The sequence below is a fragment of the Pecten maximus genome, chromosome 11 (genome assembly GCF_902652985.1).
Source record: "Pecten maximus chromosome 11, xPecMax1.1, whole genome shotgun sequence".
NCBI classification, from domain to species: domain Eukaryota; kingdom Metazoa; phylum Mollusca; class Bivalvia; order Pectinida; family Pectinidae; genus Pecten; species Pecten maximus.
Window position 1 is genome coordinate 5,548,756 of NC_047025.1, and position 18,373 is coordinate 5,567,128.

At 34.9% G+C, this 18,373-nt stretch overlaps 1 protein-coding gene across 1 annotated transcript; it reads left to right on the plus strand.

The window, feature by feature from the left end:
• The first annotated feature begins 11,016 nt into the window (after window positions 1-11,016).
• On the plus strand, window positions 11,017-16,102 carry LOC117337766 (tubulin alpha-1 chain). Its single transcript, XM_033898877.1, has 3 exons — window positions 11,017-11,134; window positions 12,285-12,507; window positions 14,889-16,102. The coding sequence occupies exons 1-3, from the start codon at window positions 11,132-11,134 to the stop codon at window positions 16,016-16,018; spliced, it is 1,356 nt and encodes a 451-aa protein (XP_033754768.1). The 5' UTR covers window positions 11,017-11,131; the 3' UTR covers window positions 16,019-16,102.
• The last annotated feature ends 2,271 nt before the right edge of the window (window positions 16,103-18,373 follow it).

Consider the following 18,373-nt stretch of genomic DNA (forward strand, 5'->3'; position numbering starts at 1 on the left):
TCAAATTTAACGCGTTCTTGATATGTCACATCAATAAATCACCATCATCATCAATTAATTACCAGCATACTTACATCATCTTCATTGTCATTAATACAAAAATCATCATCATCGTCATCGTCGTCGTCGTCAATATACAAGAGAGAGTCAAATAATTGGAAAGTGATAACGATGACTTGAGGGTGACAGTTTCTAAGCTCGATGGGGAGTTAGTTAATACTAAAGACCGACTAAATGAGACAGCATGTTTAAAAGGGTACAATATGTGCGGCTCTGCCTGTTTTAATGAGTACAAAATATGTGACAAAGTCTATTTTAATGGGAACACTTTGTGTTACACTGTCTATTTAATGGGCACACTATATATGACAAAGTTTGTATAATGGGTACACTTTGTGTGACACTGTCTGTGTTAATGGGTGAACTATATGTAACAAAGTTTGTATAATGGGTACACTTTGTGTGACACTGTCTGTGTTAATGGGTGAACTATATATGACAAAGTTTGTATAATGGGAACACTTAGTGTTACACTGTCTATCTTAATGGGCACACTATATATGACAATGTTTGTATAATGGGTACACTTAGTGTTACACTGTCTGTGTTAATGGGCACGCTATCTGTGACAAAGTATGTATAATGGGTACACTGTGTGACACTGTCTGTTTTAATGGGCACACTATATATGACAAAGTTTGTATAATGGGAACACTTTGTGTTACACTGTCTATCTTAATGGGCACACTATATATGACAAAGTTTGTATAATGGGTACACTTAGTGTTACACTGTCTATCTTAATGGACACACTATATGTAACAAAGTATGTATAATGGGAACACTTCGTGTTACACTGTCTGTGTTAATGGACACACTATATGTGACAAAGTATGTATAATGGGAACACTTCGTGTTACACTGTCTGGGTTAATGGACACACTATATGTAACAAAGTATGTATAATAGGAACACTTCGTGTTACACTGTCTGTGTTAATGGACACACTATATGTGACAAAGTATTATAAGGGTACAGTTTGTATTACACTGTCTGTTTTAATAGGCACACTATATGTGACAAAGTATGTATAATGCATACACTCTCTGTTACACTGTATACTTTAATCGGTACGTTATATGTGACAAAGTATGTATAATGGGTACACTTTGTGTTACACTGTCTGGGTTAATGGGTGAACTATATGTGACAAAGTATGTATAATGGATACACTCTCTGTACACTGTCTATTTAATGGATAAACTATATGTGACAAAGTATTTTAATGGGTACAGTTTGTATTACACTGTCTGTTTTAATGGGCACACTATATGTGACAAAGTATGTATAATGGATACACTCTCTGTTACACTGTATACTTTAATCGGTACGTTATATGTGACAAAGTTTGTATAATGGGTACACTTTGTGTTACACTGTCTATCTTAATGGGCACACTATATATGACAAAGTTTGTATAATGGGAACACTTAGTGTTACACTGTCTATCTTAATGGGCACACTATATATGACAAAGTTTGTATAATGGGTACACTTAGTGTTACACTGTCTATCTTAATGGGCACACTATATATGACAAAGTTTGTATAATGGGTACACTTAGTGTTACACTGTCTATCTTAATGGGCACACTATATGTGACAAAGTATGTATAATGGGAACACTTTGTGTTACACTGTCTGGGTTAATGGACACACTATATGTGACAAAGTATTATAAGGGTACAGTTTGTGTTACACTGTTTTAATGGACACACTATATGTGACAAAGTATGTATAATGGGTACAGTTTGTGTTACACTGTCTGGGTTAATGGACACACTATGCGTGACAAAGTATTATAAGGGTACAGTTTGTGTTACACTGTCTGGGTTAATGGACACACTATGCGTGACAAAGTATTATAAGGGTAAGGTTGTGTTACACTGTTTTAATGGACACACTATATGTGACAAAGTATTATAAGGGTACAGTTTGTGTTACACTGTCTGGGTTAATGGACACACTATGCGTGACAAAGTATTATAAGGGTACAGTTTGTGTTACACTGTCTGGGTTAATGGACACACTATGCGTGACAAAGTATTATAAGGGTACAGTTTGTGTTACAATGTTTTAATGGACACACTATATGTGACAAAGTATTATAAGGGTACAGTTTGTGTTACAATGTTTTAATGGACACACTATATGTGACAAAGTATTATAAGGGTACAGTTTGTGTTACACTGTTTTAATGGACACACTATATGTGACAAAGTATGTATAATGGGTACAGTTTGTGTTACACTGTCTGTGTTAATGGGCACGGCACGCTATCTGTAACAAAGTTTGTATAATGGGAACACTTTGTGTTACACTGTCTATCTTAATGGGCACACTATATATGACAAAGTTTGTATAATGGGTACGCTTAGTGTTACACTGTCTATCTTAATGGGCACACTATATATGACAAAGTTTGTATAATGGGTACACTTAGTGTTACACTGTCTATCTTAATGGGCACACTATATATGACAAAGTTTGTATAATGGGTACACTTAGTGTTACACTGTCTATCTTAATGGGCACACTATATGTAACAAAGTATGTATAATGGGAACACTTCGTGTTACACTGTCTGTGTTAATGGACACACTATATGTGACAAAGTATGTATAATGGGAACACTTAGTGTTACACTGTCTATCTTAATGGGCACACTATATGTGACAAAGTATGTATAATGGATACACTTTGTGTTACACTCTCTGTTTAATGGGAACACTTTTTGTAACACTGCCTGCTTTACCGGGACAAAGAGCTGCGGCTACAAATTGTATAGACTAATGTATCAATGTAACAGTATTTGATAAATAGACGTCAGATTTGACTGATTATTCAATAATTGTATGCATCTAAATTTGATTTCATTAATTTGCATCACTGTTTTATTGTTTTAAAGTAAACTTAATTAATAAAAATTATTAACGTCACCATAAATCGCTTCATTACATGATCTGGACACTTCCTTCAATATATATTATCAATTTTGTCATTATTTCTTTCAAGGTGAAGAGCATAACATAATAACAAAATTCAAATCACGTTTATGTTAAAGAAAGCACATGTGATAAAGATCAATCAACATATAATTTATATACACTTGGTAAACATTAATGGTATAATTATTTGTTTAAGTTTGAAAATGGGCAGAAATATAGATCATTTGTGAAGAAACTAGTATTGAATAGCACCGGACAAGTCAAGCATGCATTTTACATGATATATTTTATGGAGCCTAAACTATTCTAGTATATGTGTTTCCAATTGATAGGCAAAAGGGCGTTCTAGTAAAATGTGAACTAATGTATATTCTTGCAATGAATGCAAATATGAATTAAATTCAATACCTGTAATAAATACAATTGCACACCACATTTTGTCACGAATAGATTCTGTTAGTGAACAGTTTAAAATTGCATGGTTCACATCATAAGCATAAACTATCCACAATGATAGCATACGATTTTGAATTAACATTTTGAAAGGAAACTATAATTTTGATTATATAGCTTATATTGCCGAGATAGTTTTAGTATTAGTTCATGAATTTATGTCATTACCACCTTCCCATCCTTTTACATGATTTATCTGGGTGCTTTTCAATTGAAGTTGGCTTAAGGACTTACTAATAAATCAAGTTAGATTTAAATTAATGTTTAAATTAAGATTTAAATTCATATTAGAATTTATATGTAGAAGTTAGTCAACTGCCCGACAATTGAACTTCAGAAATAGTTTTAACATCATCTTCTTGTCATATCCAAATGATGAAATGGTTCTAAGAATGTCTTCTCAAATCGACATCTTCCTTTTACCAATCCCTTATTTTGATAACATTCCAATTAGAATTACTAATCAGCATTAACACCTAGGGCTTGTTCTTAATGATGACTGCAAATGGGTGTACACATGGAATAAATTTCAGTAAATTATCTAAATATATAGCAATTCTCCGTAAACTTAAACTTTTAACAATCACAGCCGCCATTTGCATTTCAAGGTAAAAACAAAGTAAGTGTTTGTACGTATATCAAGTAAAATCCGGTCAAATAAATGCTCCTAAAGCATCTTGCTGTAAACATCTTTTTATGGAGTATCTATCAAATTAAAACCTATTGATAAGCCATGAATGACTGAAAAAGGAAAACAAAATCTGACGTGAGAAATGTTACGAATGTAGGAACACAAAGAAATGATTGGCTTAAAACTTGGATGCTATACATAAATGCTATAAATAACTTACTCTCAAGTTTGCTAGCGAATTTATCTGAACAAACCAAAATTACAGTTTTCTGAAAATCTAACACCTGTTTAAGTAGCCAATCAGAATTTTAGCTAGAAAGAACAATGTTTATGTACCACAAAACAAATACTTTTATAGTTTTAACTTTTTATTTATAAAATAAAAAACATAACAAAATAAGCAAAATAATAAAGTTTTTTTATCATTCATATTGCCAGAAATATTGCAAGAATTAATAGTCAAGTTGAGAAACAATTTCCATAGTATAATTAGTGTAAATACTTTGTGCGTCCATTTCCGTGATTTATTTTTGTAAAACTCCGTGACTGTACTAGGAGATTATCATACATTTTTGTATGTGACCCGGCCCGAGAAGTACCTTCAATGATCCTCTAAGCGGGTTTGGCTGTACTTCCCTTATCAAACTCCCCGTCCGGGTTAAGGATGACGTGCTGCCGACATCATCTATTCATCGTCATCTCACTTTCAGTAAATATGTACATATTATAATATCATAACTCACATCCCATGGACCAGCGGAGTGATATATGATTTGTTTTATCTTTGATTTAAGGATCATATAAATAGCAAATCAAGTGATATTTTACAAGGATATAAATCACTATTCTGGTGCAAAGGAACAGAAGTACATGTAACTTGCCCAATTGTTAATATGTATCATGGCTATCCATATGTCTAAATGTTGACACTTAAGCTGATATGCTATCTATAAACTTCGGCAAAACATTCGTAAAATGCAAGTTTCATGAGAACAAGGAAAGCTCATGTGGATAAGACATATTGCACAAAATAACCATGTCGGCTATGTTCACAAGTGTCATTAGTAGGTAGTGCGAGCGTTTGTTTGACCAAATTTGATTTTATAAAAACATAAACGTATATTATTCTGGTTTGATCTTGAAATGCAAATGGTGACTTGAATCATATGGAATATGGCATATAGGGAGGCATTTCAGTTATAAAAAATGCCCAGATAATATACATATACATATACATAAGACATTTTCAGAAATCTGCATATTTAAACTGAAACTCTGCAGTTGAACTATTTTCCTAAAAACGACTACCTGCTATGGTTATAGCTATTCAAAGTGCCTAATAAGAGCATTTTTGAAGTTTGAAATGCCTCCCTGCATTTACAGGCGCCATTTGTATTTCAAGGTCAGAAGAGAATCGATGTTTATACTTATATAGAGTAAAATCTGGTCAAACAAACACTCGCACTACCTACTACAGGCACTTGTGAGCATAACGACATGGTTATGTTGCGCAATATGCCTGATCTACTTATATTTGTTCTCCTGAAACATAAGGAAGCTTAACAAATTCAATGTCAAAATCAAGACCCATGGATATCAGTGATACATACCAACAATTGGTCAAGTTTCTTTAAGTTTCAAGTTTAATCAACAGAATAGTGATTTAATTCTGGTAAAATATCACTCGATTTACTATTTACATGAACCTTAAGTGTTGATAATGCCAATTCTGATACTGATTTACCTCCCTTTAACCACCTCAAATTTCAAACTTTACTATATATAACTAAGATCAATGACATTGATCACTTAAACATATGCAGCGTAGCGGAAAACCTCGGAACAAATTGTCCACCATCAGAACTTAACATCCAACAGCCTCAAAGAATTGTAAAATATTCATAAATCTGCATCATGCAGCTGGTTCGTCCTTCTGTGATTGTGACGCTAAGTATTAAATATCAATACAACATAATCTGTCATGAAAGGCTGCGTTGTTTGAATGCCTTTAAAACCACCTTATAAAGAAGACCGGCTACCTATCTTCTTTGGAGAGAGTTTATCGATTTAAATATCTTTAATTATTATTACTTCTGCCCATTTTTTTTCTTTTTAGCACTCAGAGCCGGTCAATGCAACCTTCTGCCCATTTTTACGATAACTAGTCGCGACCAAGTAAAGCAAATATAATTTTCATAACATCGAGTTCCGCACAGCCACTCATGTCATTACTTTCGTAATTCATAATAGATCTTCATATATGTGCCCACCGTTTCTTTATTCTTCTGTAGTGATATCAAACTTCCAGAACATAAGAGAGTAGTTTTTGATAGCTTTAATACAAAAGCGACTAAGAGTCATTTAAAGGGGAATTCCTTCGTTTGAATAAAGTTGAGGTCGTCAAAATTAACCTTACTGGAATATACGTATTTTTTCCAAGTAGTAAAAGTTATAATCTTTACATTTATAAGGCAGTTTTATTCTCAAGATAAACCAAAATTCTTCGAATATGAAGTCCTGAAAATTCTTAATTCGACCCGAAGTATCACTAATTACCACAAAGACATACGGTATTTGTATACGATACGCTTTTTCTTGTACATTTCGGCGTTAATTTCATTACATGTAGGTACAAACCATCATATAATCACCGTTCGGATATAGAGTTCATCAATATAAATTATGTTTCGGATGTTCGAATGAAGGAATGCCCTTTTAAGTTACAGTAGGACAACAGACCATACTCCTGCTCAACGAGACACGGGGATTATGACAGATGTAGAAACGAATCGATAGAAAACGAAATTATCAAAAGTACCAGAATGATATCTTCAAAAAATGTTAAATCAGTGTAAAAAAATACAATAACCATAGGAACGTTTTGTGATCAATGCTAGATGTGTCTCTTATGTACAATCCTTTGAGATTGTGGGTGGTAGACACTGCTGGTGGACTTTTCAGTCCCCGAGGTTTACCGTAACTTGCTTGTCACGCTTCAATTCGTAAGAAAAGTGACATGGTTGAGAATAATCACAATACTTAATGATCTTCTGAAATGCAATTGTGAAAATTATGAAATTTCTTTTAATTCATAAAGAAAATTATTTAAATGTGGGTCTCTTACACCTTCCCGTCCAGATTTTGTCATTTCTTTTTATCTATTTCGGGTTTTCTTTTAGGTCATACACTATCATCAACCCTTAGCACCAGTGACTATCATAGAAGGACGAAATATATGTAAGGTGTAGTATAATTCATTTTTTATCTTCTGTATCTAACTCCTCGATTTATTTTGAAAGATATTAGTATCTTGTGTGTGTTTTGTAACATCTTATGAGGAATCCTTACGGTCCGAGATATCATTAAAAATACGCTAACCTAAAGCATTTTCTATTTTCAATATTAAACATAACACATGATGTTATGTGAAACAATTAATATATTGCTTTATAGGCAAAACTACGAGACCGTGAATTATTAATTATCCAATATATAGATCTTGGTACGGAAAACATCAATATTGTCCCACCTAGGGAGCACTTTGTCAACTCAAGCATGAAATAGCAAAACCTCTGGTGGATGAAGAGACAATTAGCACACGATGGCCTAAAGGAAAGCTGTTTACATCAATAAAGGAGCTCCTATGGAAACAATTAAATAGTCATGAGCAATAGAAAGGTGTTAGTACATAATGAATCCGAAATATAACACGAATCTGAATTAATCAGACCGTGTCGGGGATGTGGGTACCAAATCTCTAGTTAAATAATCAGATATAGTGTAGAAACGTGTAATCCAAAAAAACAAAAAACAAAACAAAAACGATAAAAAAAATCAAACAAATCAATAAAACAAAAACGAAAAAAAACACACACACACAAAAACAAAAACAAAAAAAAACTAAAAAAAACTAAAAGAATTAAAAAAAAAAAAAAGCAAATTTAGTTACACAGTATGATCAATATGAATATGAACAAGCTTTGGAATATATATCATAACCAGTGTATGATTTGGGCGTGAGATGTGGGTGACTACACTGTCACTTTCATCAGACAAAACAAGATTTATGTTTTTTGTCCTTCAAAACATGCACTAGTTCTGATAAGCCAAAGTTTAGTCAAACAGTGTGATACACCCAAACAATAATGTTTAAAGTTTATATTACTAAAGTCAATGACTGGGAAGATTTTGTTTTCCAGGCTAAGTTTATAGATGCTTTGATATTCTGTTCCAAATGGATAATATTTAAGGAGTATAAGCTTAGACGAGTCATAAATAATAATAAGTTTTAAAATCATGTAGTGAACCTTCTATCCCAGCACATGTTCACAAGCTGTGTTTCATGACGTGTAAACACGTGTAATTTCTCAATTAGGGACTCTACCTGAGCAGGTTTAAACTTACCTAAAGTTTTCTATTTTATTCTGATTGGTATCATATACGTGTAGTATATATATATATATATATTTAATTTATCTCTACCATCTGAGGTAGTTAAAGTAAAAAATCTCTCATTTGTAACATATTTATATTCACGTGACACGTTCCACGTTCAGAGCTTAATTAACAGTGTATATGGTATAGTTATAGGTTATTGGACAGAGAAATATGACTACTGTATTGTTGATGTTAATTCCCTACCGATGAATCCTGATTTATCAAACACGTATAAGGAGGCTTAACTTAATCAATCATACAGATCATATAGCTATTTCCTTTTTGGTTTAGTAAATATCAACTGCTATAAATATTTAGGATTCTTACATTTATTTACACTTATTGTAGCTAATTCAAAATGATGGTTAAATTCGCATTTGAAATTGAAAATCAATAACATGGTTATGATTGTACAGTCAATCACATCAAAGTTTAACTTTTAGTCGGTACTTATTAAAACAAAACATTGATTTGATTCGCATAATTACATTAGTATGATTGTATGTATTGTACAATAATATTGGTATGATTGTATGTGTTGTAAAATAACATGGGTATGCTTGTATATATTGTACAATAACATGGTATTATTGTATGTGTTGTATAATATCATAGGTATGATTGTATGTGTTGTACAATAACATGGGTATGATTGTATGTATTGTATAATATCATAGGTATGATTGTATGTATTGTACAATAACATGGGTATGATTGTATATATTGTACAATAACATGGGTATGATTGTATATATTGTACAATAACATGGGTATGCTTGTATATATTGTACAATAACATGGGTATGATTGTATGTATTGTACAATAACATGGGTATGGTTGTATGTGTTGTACAATAACATGGGTATGATTGTATGTGTTGTACAATAACATGGGTATGATTGTATGTATTGTACAATAACATAGGTATGATTGTATGTGTTGTAAAATAACATGGGTATGCTTGTATATATTGTACAATAACATGGTATTATTGTATGTGTTGTATAATAGCATAGGTATGATTGTATGTATTGTACAATATCATAGGTATGATTGTATGTATTGTACAATATCATAGGTATGATTGTATGTATTGCACAATAACATAGGTATGATTGTATGTATTGTACAATAACAAGGGTATGATTGTATGTATTGTACAATAACAAGGGTATGATTGTATATATTGTACAATAACATGGGTATGGTTGTATGTGTTGTACAATAACATGGGTATGATTGTATATATTGTACAATAACATGGGTATGATTGTATGTATTGTATAATAACATGGGTATGATTGTATGTATTGTATAATAACATGGGTATGATTGTATGTATTGTACAATAACATGGTATTATTGTATGTGTTGTATAATAGCATAGGTATGATTGTATGTATTGTACAATAACATGGGTATGCTTGTATGTATTGTACAATAACATGGTTTATTTGTATTGTGACACTGTGATATAATTTGGTATGTTTGACGTTGTGGTATATTTTGTATCAGTGTGGTGACTATGTGGTATATTTTTTATCTGTGTGGTGACGATGTGGTATATTTTGTATCAGTGTGGTGACGATGTGGTATATTTTGTATCTGTGTGGTGACGATGTGGTATATTTTGTATCTGTGTGGTGACGCTGTGGTATATTTTGTATCTGTTTGTGACGCTATAGTATATTTTGTATCTGTTTGTGACGTTGTGGTATATTTTGTATCTGTGTTGTGACGCTGTGGTATATTTTTTATCTGTGTTGTGACGCTGTGGTATATTTTGTATCTGTTTGGTGACGCTGTGGTATATTTTGTATCTTGTGACGCTGTGGTATATTTTGTATCTGTTTGATGACACGCTGTGGTATATTTTGTATCTGTTTGATGACACGCTGTGGTATATTTTGTATCTATTTTGTGACACTGTGGTATGTTTTGTATCTGTGTTGTGACGTTATGGTATATTTTATATCTGTGTTGTGACGTTGTGGTATATTTTGTATCTGTGTTGTGACGTTGTGGTATATTTTGTATCAGTGTTGTGACGTTGTGGTATATTTGTATCTGTGTTGTGACACTGTGGTATATTTTGTATCTGTGTCGTGACGCTGTGATATATTTTGTATCTGTTTTGTTGAGCTCTGGTACGTTTTGTACTTTAGTGGTGATGATGTAGTGTGGCTGTTTTTTTACCTTCATTGCTGTGTGTAATCTCTTCAACATCACCATCGTGTCACGCATATTGAGCAGTTGTCATGGCAACATCACAATAAAAAAAGTTAACAAACTTAAATACTAAGTCACGGCTGAGGTCACAGCTGGATAACTGTGTTGGCAACCTGTTAATATAGAAGTAGAGACGAACACTATAACAACTACACGCATGGTTTATTCCTGTATCAACCTCAGGTCATTATTGATTTTCTCTGCTGCTGATCGTCTGCTTATCGTAACCATGGGTAACAGTCACGTGACAGGAGTAACCACGCCCTACGATTTGGCTGACTATATAAGGCTTATACCTCGGGTGTTCAGGTACATCGCCCTTACGACTCATCATTGTCATTAAGGAGGATTTCAGCAGCAAACTTTCATCAAAATGGTGAGTCATACTGATTTTTTTCCATTCTTTCAACATCAATGCTGTTCCGTAGAGGCCCCCAATATATGCTGCACTTATATATTTACGTAGTAAAACTGACTAGGCTGTTGATACGAGATGCCATCATAGCTTTATGTATGTAATTTATCCTAAGTATACATAATAAGTATAATTGTACATACATATCATTAAGAGGGAAAAACGAAGATTGGCATTTTTGTACAAAATTGTACAAATTAGTGCTTTTTAATTCCTTCCTTGATGAAATAGGTTAGGACATTATACTGTATAACAAAGTATACATATTTTACATAATAGAAACATATATTTACATTAAGCCTCATCATCAGTTCCTCCAAACTTGTATCTATAATCGTAGATGTGTTATGAATGCGTTCACAATTGTTTACTTCAATTCGTCCAACCTACCTATGCTTACCCTTGCCTACCTGCCCCATATACCTATCTGTACATACCCTAACCTACCTACCAATACCTACCTACCTATACCTATTTATCCGTACATATCCCAACCTACCTACCAATACCTACCTACCAATACCTACCTACCTACCTATACCTACTTATCCGTACATATCCCAACCTACCTACCAATACCTACCTACCTACCAATACCTACCAATACCTACCTACCAATACCTACCTACCTACCAATACCTACCTATCCGTACATATCCCAACCTACCTACCAATACAGGGGCCGCGGTGGCCAAGTGGTTAAGGTGTCCCGACACTTTATCACTAGCCCTCCACCTCTGGGTTGCGAGTTCGAAACCTACGTGGGGCAGTTGCCAGGTACTGACCGTTGGCCGGGTGGCTTTCCTCCACCTCCAAAACCTGGCACGTCCTTAAATGACCCTGGCTGTTAATAGGACGTTAAACAATAACAAACAAACAAACCTACCAATACCTACCTACCAGTACCTACCTACTAATACCTACCTACCTATCCATACATCTCCCAACCTACCTTATTGCCATACCTACCTACCTACATTGTACCTACCTACCTACCTACATACATACATACATACATACATACATTGTACCTACCTACCTACCTATACCTACCTATCCGTACTCACCCTCCCAATCATCAGAGTGACTCATCAATTGTGTATGATTTCAGCGTGAGTGCATCAGTATCCATATTGGTCAAGCCGGTGTCCAGATGGGCAATGCCTGTTGGGAGTTGTACTGTCTGGAGCATGGTATTCAGCCTGATGGTCAGATGCCCTCAGACAAGACCATTGGCGGGGGTGACGACTCCTTCAACACCTTCTTCAGCGAGACTGGGGCTGGAAAGCATGTGCCTAGGGCAGTTTTTTTGGATCTCGAGCCCACAGTCGTTGGTATGTTGCGCAATCCAGAAATCAAATGACAATAACTTACTATAAATTCTTATCGGGAGTCGATTTATCACTACAAACTACATTCTTGTATTTTGCGGCGACTTATTTTTGCGAATTGTAATCGCCCGCAAAATACGCCAAAATTAATTGTACGCGAAAATCAGTTGGTTAGCAGTATATGTTCACTCGAATATGACATCATTACTTACTGGTGTGTAACTGATAATGATATCTATTTGAAGTGTTAGATATTTACTGTACCAACTGGAGTGATGTTGTTTACCTGGTCTCCCGTAGTTACTAGTTTAATGTAGCCTAGAGATAATATAACACGGTATATTGAAATATGAATGAAATGGGATTTAGCGAGCGTGTTTATATGTGCATGTCTGTAAGGGAGTTTGCTTCATTTAGGGGCCGCGGTGGCCGAGTGGTTAAGGTGTCCCGACACTTTATCACTAGCCCTCCACCTCTGGGTTGCGAGTTCGAAACCTAAGTGGGGCAGTTGCCAGGTACTGACCGTAGGCCGGTGGTTTTTCTCCGGGTACTCCGGCTTTCCTCCACCTCCAAAACCTGGCACGTCCTTAAATGACCCTGGCTGTTAATAGGACGTTAAACAAAAACAAACAAAACAAACAATCATTTCTGGGGGTACAACTATGTATATGAGATATATATTACGGGATATAGTTTTATATAGGAGACACCACGTCAAGATTGTATTGTAGGACCACCAGCCATAACGAAACTTTGCATATAGAAAAATATTAGGTATGCTACAATTTCTGCAACATTAAACTTCACAAAGATAACAGATAAAAGTTCTGAACGGATGGGTGCGTCTGTTGCGTGTATAACTTAACCGCGCTATCACTGTTAGGGTAAAAGGTAAAATAAATACATATGTACATTTAAAATGTTCATATAGAACTTTACTTAAAGTGAAGGAATCATTAAGCAACTAGATGTTAATTGGTTACTAGAAAAGATATACCGTACGGCGATGAAATGGTTATAAACAATTTATCAGTATTAATATGACTGACCCCTCAATGCATTTAATCCAAATCTGAACATTTTGAACAAACCCGTCATGCATCTGTGTAATTAGTGCTAATCACGTTTAATATACTCGGCAATGATAACAACTCCATAAGGACTTATATAGCCTGGGTATGATAGGTATACTAGATTCAGCCTCGATACAATCTGTATCGTTCAAGTAATTGATTCATACAATTGTATATAAAAAAAACACTTTACTTATATTAATGTTTGTTTAGCTGGACAACCTCTTATATAGAGCATAGGTATGTACGTGTGTAGTCTCGTTATATTAGCTTTTCATTAAATATGCAGTACTGTACAGCTGTTCCGTGATGGAATGTTTCTCACTCGTACAGATTACGAATTCAACAGTCTCGCTACACTGGCTTTGCCATGGAAGCTGGTAAATGTTTACTCGATATGCTTGGTCAATCCAAACGACAAAATGTTTCAGTAATATTATTGATGTGATTAGATCTGGTCCCGTGGTGACACGGAACCAGAAATACATGTATTATTTATAATTACAATGCCCTTAATTCACCCAGAAGCTATCTACACGGCGCCCCCGTACTCGTAGTGTACGCTTAGATATAGATAGATGATGTCTTACTTCAAATTTATCATGAATGGGTTTCCGCCATTTTTATCGAAAACCGGCAGGCGGAATTCAACGAAACTTGACGAGTGTGTATATGACCGCAAGGCGGAGTGCAAAAACTCCGTCGTCATAGAAACTAAATGGAGCCACCTAATTGGTAGAAATTTAGATATTGTCTGATTTAGATGAAATGTTGTATGTGTGGTATGACACAACGACAAAAAAACAATGGCCATCATTTCCTGGTCACTGATTGGTTCGAATTATTTTCGTGATTGGTGATATTTGTCACTCCTAATCCCGCTTCTTCCATGTTTGGCCAAAGTTGAAAATTGGCAAAAGAAAAGACAGAAAAATCAAATGAATACAAAAGAAAGCTTTGATAGTGTCGGCTGTCCAGACAGATCAGACAAATATGTGGTTTCGGGATAAGTTTTACATCGATTATTTCTTATTTTCACTATTCTCACCGTTTAAGATCTGGATACTGTAAATGTGATTATTTTGGTGTGCTCAAATTCTAGCGTATCATCAAATCTTAACATATCACAATGGTGAATTGTCGCACTCATGCAGCAATAGTGCACAGATATACTGCACCTTAATTAGACACGCGAACATATTTTCCGCACAATGTTTCTAGGGCGAAATTCGCGAAAATAAGATAACCGATAAAACATGGTACATGAGTATAATACAATGTCTAACATAATGTCATACGTCTTGGTTGCAGATGAGGTGAGAACTGGAACATACCGGCAACTTTTTCATCCCGAACAGTTGATCACTGGAAAGGAGGATGCGGCTAACAACTATGCTCGTGGTCACTACACTGTGGGCAAAGAGCTCATTGACATCGTGCTGGACCGGATCCGGAAACTCGCTGACCAGTGTACCGGCCTGCAAGGCTTCCTTCTTTTCCACAGTTTTGGAGGCGGCACTGGATCCGGATTTTCTTCTCTGCTCATGGAACGTCTCAGTGTCGATTATGGCAAGAAATCTAAACTAGAGTTCGCCATCTACCCGGCGCCCCAGATTTCCACCGCTGTAGTGGAGCCTTACAACTCTATTCTCACCACACATACTACCCTGGAACACTCCGACTGCGCTTTCATGGTTGACAACGAGGCTATTTATGATATTTGCCGCCGCAACCTTGACATTGATCGTCCAACCTACACAAATCTGAACCGTCTGATAGGGCAGATCGTCAGCTCCATCACCGCCTCTCTTCGATTTGATGGGGCTTTGAACGTTGACCTGACAGAGTTCCAGACCAACCTGGTGCCTTATCCACGTATTCACTTCCCTCTGGCAACCTACGCTCCTGTCATATCCGCCGAGAAAGCCTACCACGAGCAACTCACAGTCGCGGAAATCACCAATGCGTGCTTTGAGCCGGCTAACCAGATGGTGAAGTGTGACCCTCGTCACGGTAAATACATGGCCTGCTGTCTTCTGTACAGAGGTGATGTCGTACCTAAGGATGTCAACGCTGCCATAGCTACCATCAAGACCAAGAGGACCATCCAGTTCGTCGACTGGTGTCCAACTGGCTTCAAGGTTGGAATCAACTACCAGCCCCCTACTGTTGTACCAGGAGGAGATCTGGCTAAGGTCCAGCGTGCCGTGTGCATGTTGAGCAACACTACCGCCGTCGCGGAGGCCTGGGCTCGTCTTGATCACAAGTTTGATCTGATGTACGCCAAGCGTGCTTTCGTCCACTGGTACGTCGGAGAGGGTATGGAAGAGGGAGAGTTCTCCGAGGCTCGTGAGGATCTGGCAGCTCTTGAGAAGGACTATGAAGAAGTCGGAGTTGATTCTGTAGATCAAGAAGGCGAAGACGAAGGAGATGAATATTAGACGATAACATGTTCTATCGCGCTCAGGGCCAAGAAATATATATTATTCTCTAATGTTGTAATAAAATTGTTTTGGCAATAGAAATGGCGATTCTAGTAATTGGTCGTATAGGCACTTCAATAAATGAAATGCTGTGCTTAATTATATAACCAGTCACAATTTTGCTTCCCTTACTTCGCGACCTACTCCCTCTTTTATGATTCCCCCATTGGTATAATATAAATGATCAAATGATGTGGCTGTCGACGTAGAAACTACAGGTCACGTGATCAAATGACCACTTGACCTTGGGACATGGGTCATGACCTACAAACTGGATTTTGACGTTGTGACGACTGGTCACGTGGCCAATTGACCTTGTGACACTGACCTACAAACTGAATTTGACGTAGTGACTACTGGTCTCGTGGTCAATTGACCTTGTGACCTTTGTAAAAATGTCCATGAAAAAACACTTGCCGATATAAACACATTGTATATCTAAGTCCTTCAAACTTCAAGAATTAGCAAATCGGGTTTCAGCCATTTTGTTTTCCTGATAAAGTCCGAAATATGATAAGTAGAAACAAACATTTCAAGTCTTATAAATACCCTTACCGCACTTCTCAAGTTAAATAAATATCCTCACAGTATACTTGTCAAGTTTGATAAAAAAAACCTTACTGGACTTTAAAGTTTCTGAAATATCCTTACAATACGTCTCAAGTTTTATAAATATCCTTACTATACATCTCTAGTTTTATAAATATCCTTACAATACGTCTCCAGTTTTATAAATATCCTTACAATACATCTCTAGTTTTATAAATATCCTTACTATACATCTCTAGTTTTATAAATATCCTTACAATACGTCTCAAGTTTTATAAATATCCTTACAATGTCTCCAGTTTTATACATATCCTTACAATACATCTCTAGTTTTATAAATATCCTTACAATACGTCTCCAGTTTTATAAATATCCTTACAATGTCTCGAGTTTTATAAATATCCTTACAATACGTCTCAAGTTTTATAAATATCCTTACAATACGTCTCCAGTTTTATAAATATCCTTACAATACATCTCCAGTTTTATAAATATCCTTACAATGTCTCCAGTTTTATAAATATCCTTACAATACATCTCCAGTTTTATAAATATCCTTACAATACGTCTCAAGTTTTATAAATATCCTTACAATACATCTCCAGTTTTATAAATATCCTTACAATACGTCTCAAGTGTTATAAATATCCTTACAATACGTCTCCAGTTTTATAAATATCCTTACAATACATCTCCAGTTTTATAAATATCCTTACAATACGTCTCAAGTTTTATAAATATCCTTACACAATGTCTCGTGTTTTATAAATATCCTTACAATACATCTCAAGTTTTATAAATATCCTTACAATACGTATCCTTACAATATCTCCAGTTTTATAAATATCCTTACAATACATCTCAAGTTTTATAAATATCCTTACAATACGTCTCAAGTGTTATAAATATCCTTACAATACGTCTCAAGTTTTATAAATATCCTTACAATACATCTCCAGTTTTATAAATATCCTTACAATACGTCTCAAGTTTTATAAATATCCTTACAATACATCTCAAGTTTTATAAATATCCTTACAATACATCTCCAGTTTTATAAATATCCTTACAATACGTCTCAAGTTTTATAAATATCCTTACAATGTCTCGTGTTTTATAAATATCCTTACAATGTCTCGTGTTTTATAAATATCCTTACAATACGTCTCAAGTTTTATAAATATCCTTACAATACGTATCCTTACAATATCTCCAGTTTTATAAATATCCTTACACGATGTCTCGTGTTTTATAAATATCCTTACACAATGTCTCGTGTTTTATAAATATCCTTACAATGTCTCGTGTTTTATAAATATCCTTACAATACGTCTCAAGTTTTATAAATATCCTTACACGATGTCTCGTGTTTTATAAATATCCTTACACAATGTCTCGTGTTTTATAAATATCCTTACAATGTCTCTAGTTTTATAAATATCCTTACAATACGTCTCCAGTTTTATAAATATCCTTACAATGTCTCGTGTTTTATAAATATCCTTACAATACGTCTCAAGTTTTATAAATATCCTTACACAATGTCTCGTGTTTTATAAATATCCTTACGATACATCTCCAGTTTTATAAATATCCTTACAATACGTCTCCAGTTTTATAAATATCCTTACGATACATCTCCAGTTTTATAAATATCCTTACAATGTCTCTAGTTTTATAAATATCCTTACAATACGTCTCCAGTTTTATAAATATCTTTACAATACGTCTCAAGTTTTATAAATATCCTTACACAATGTCTCG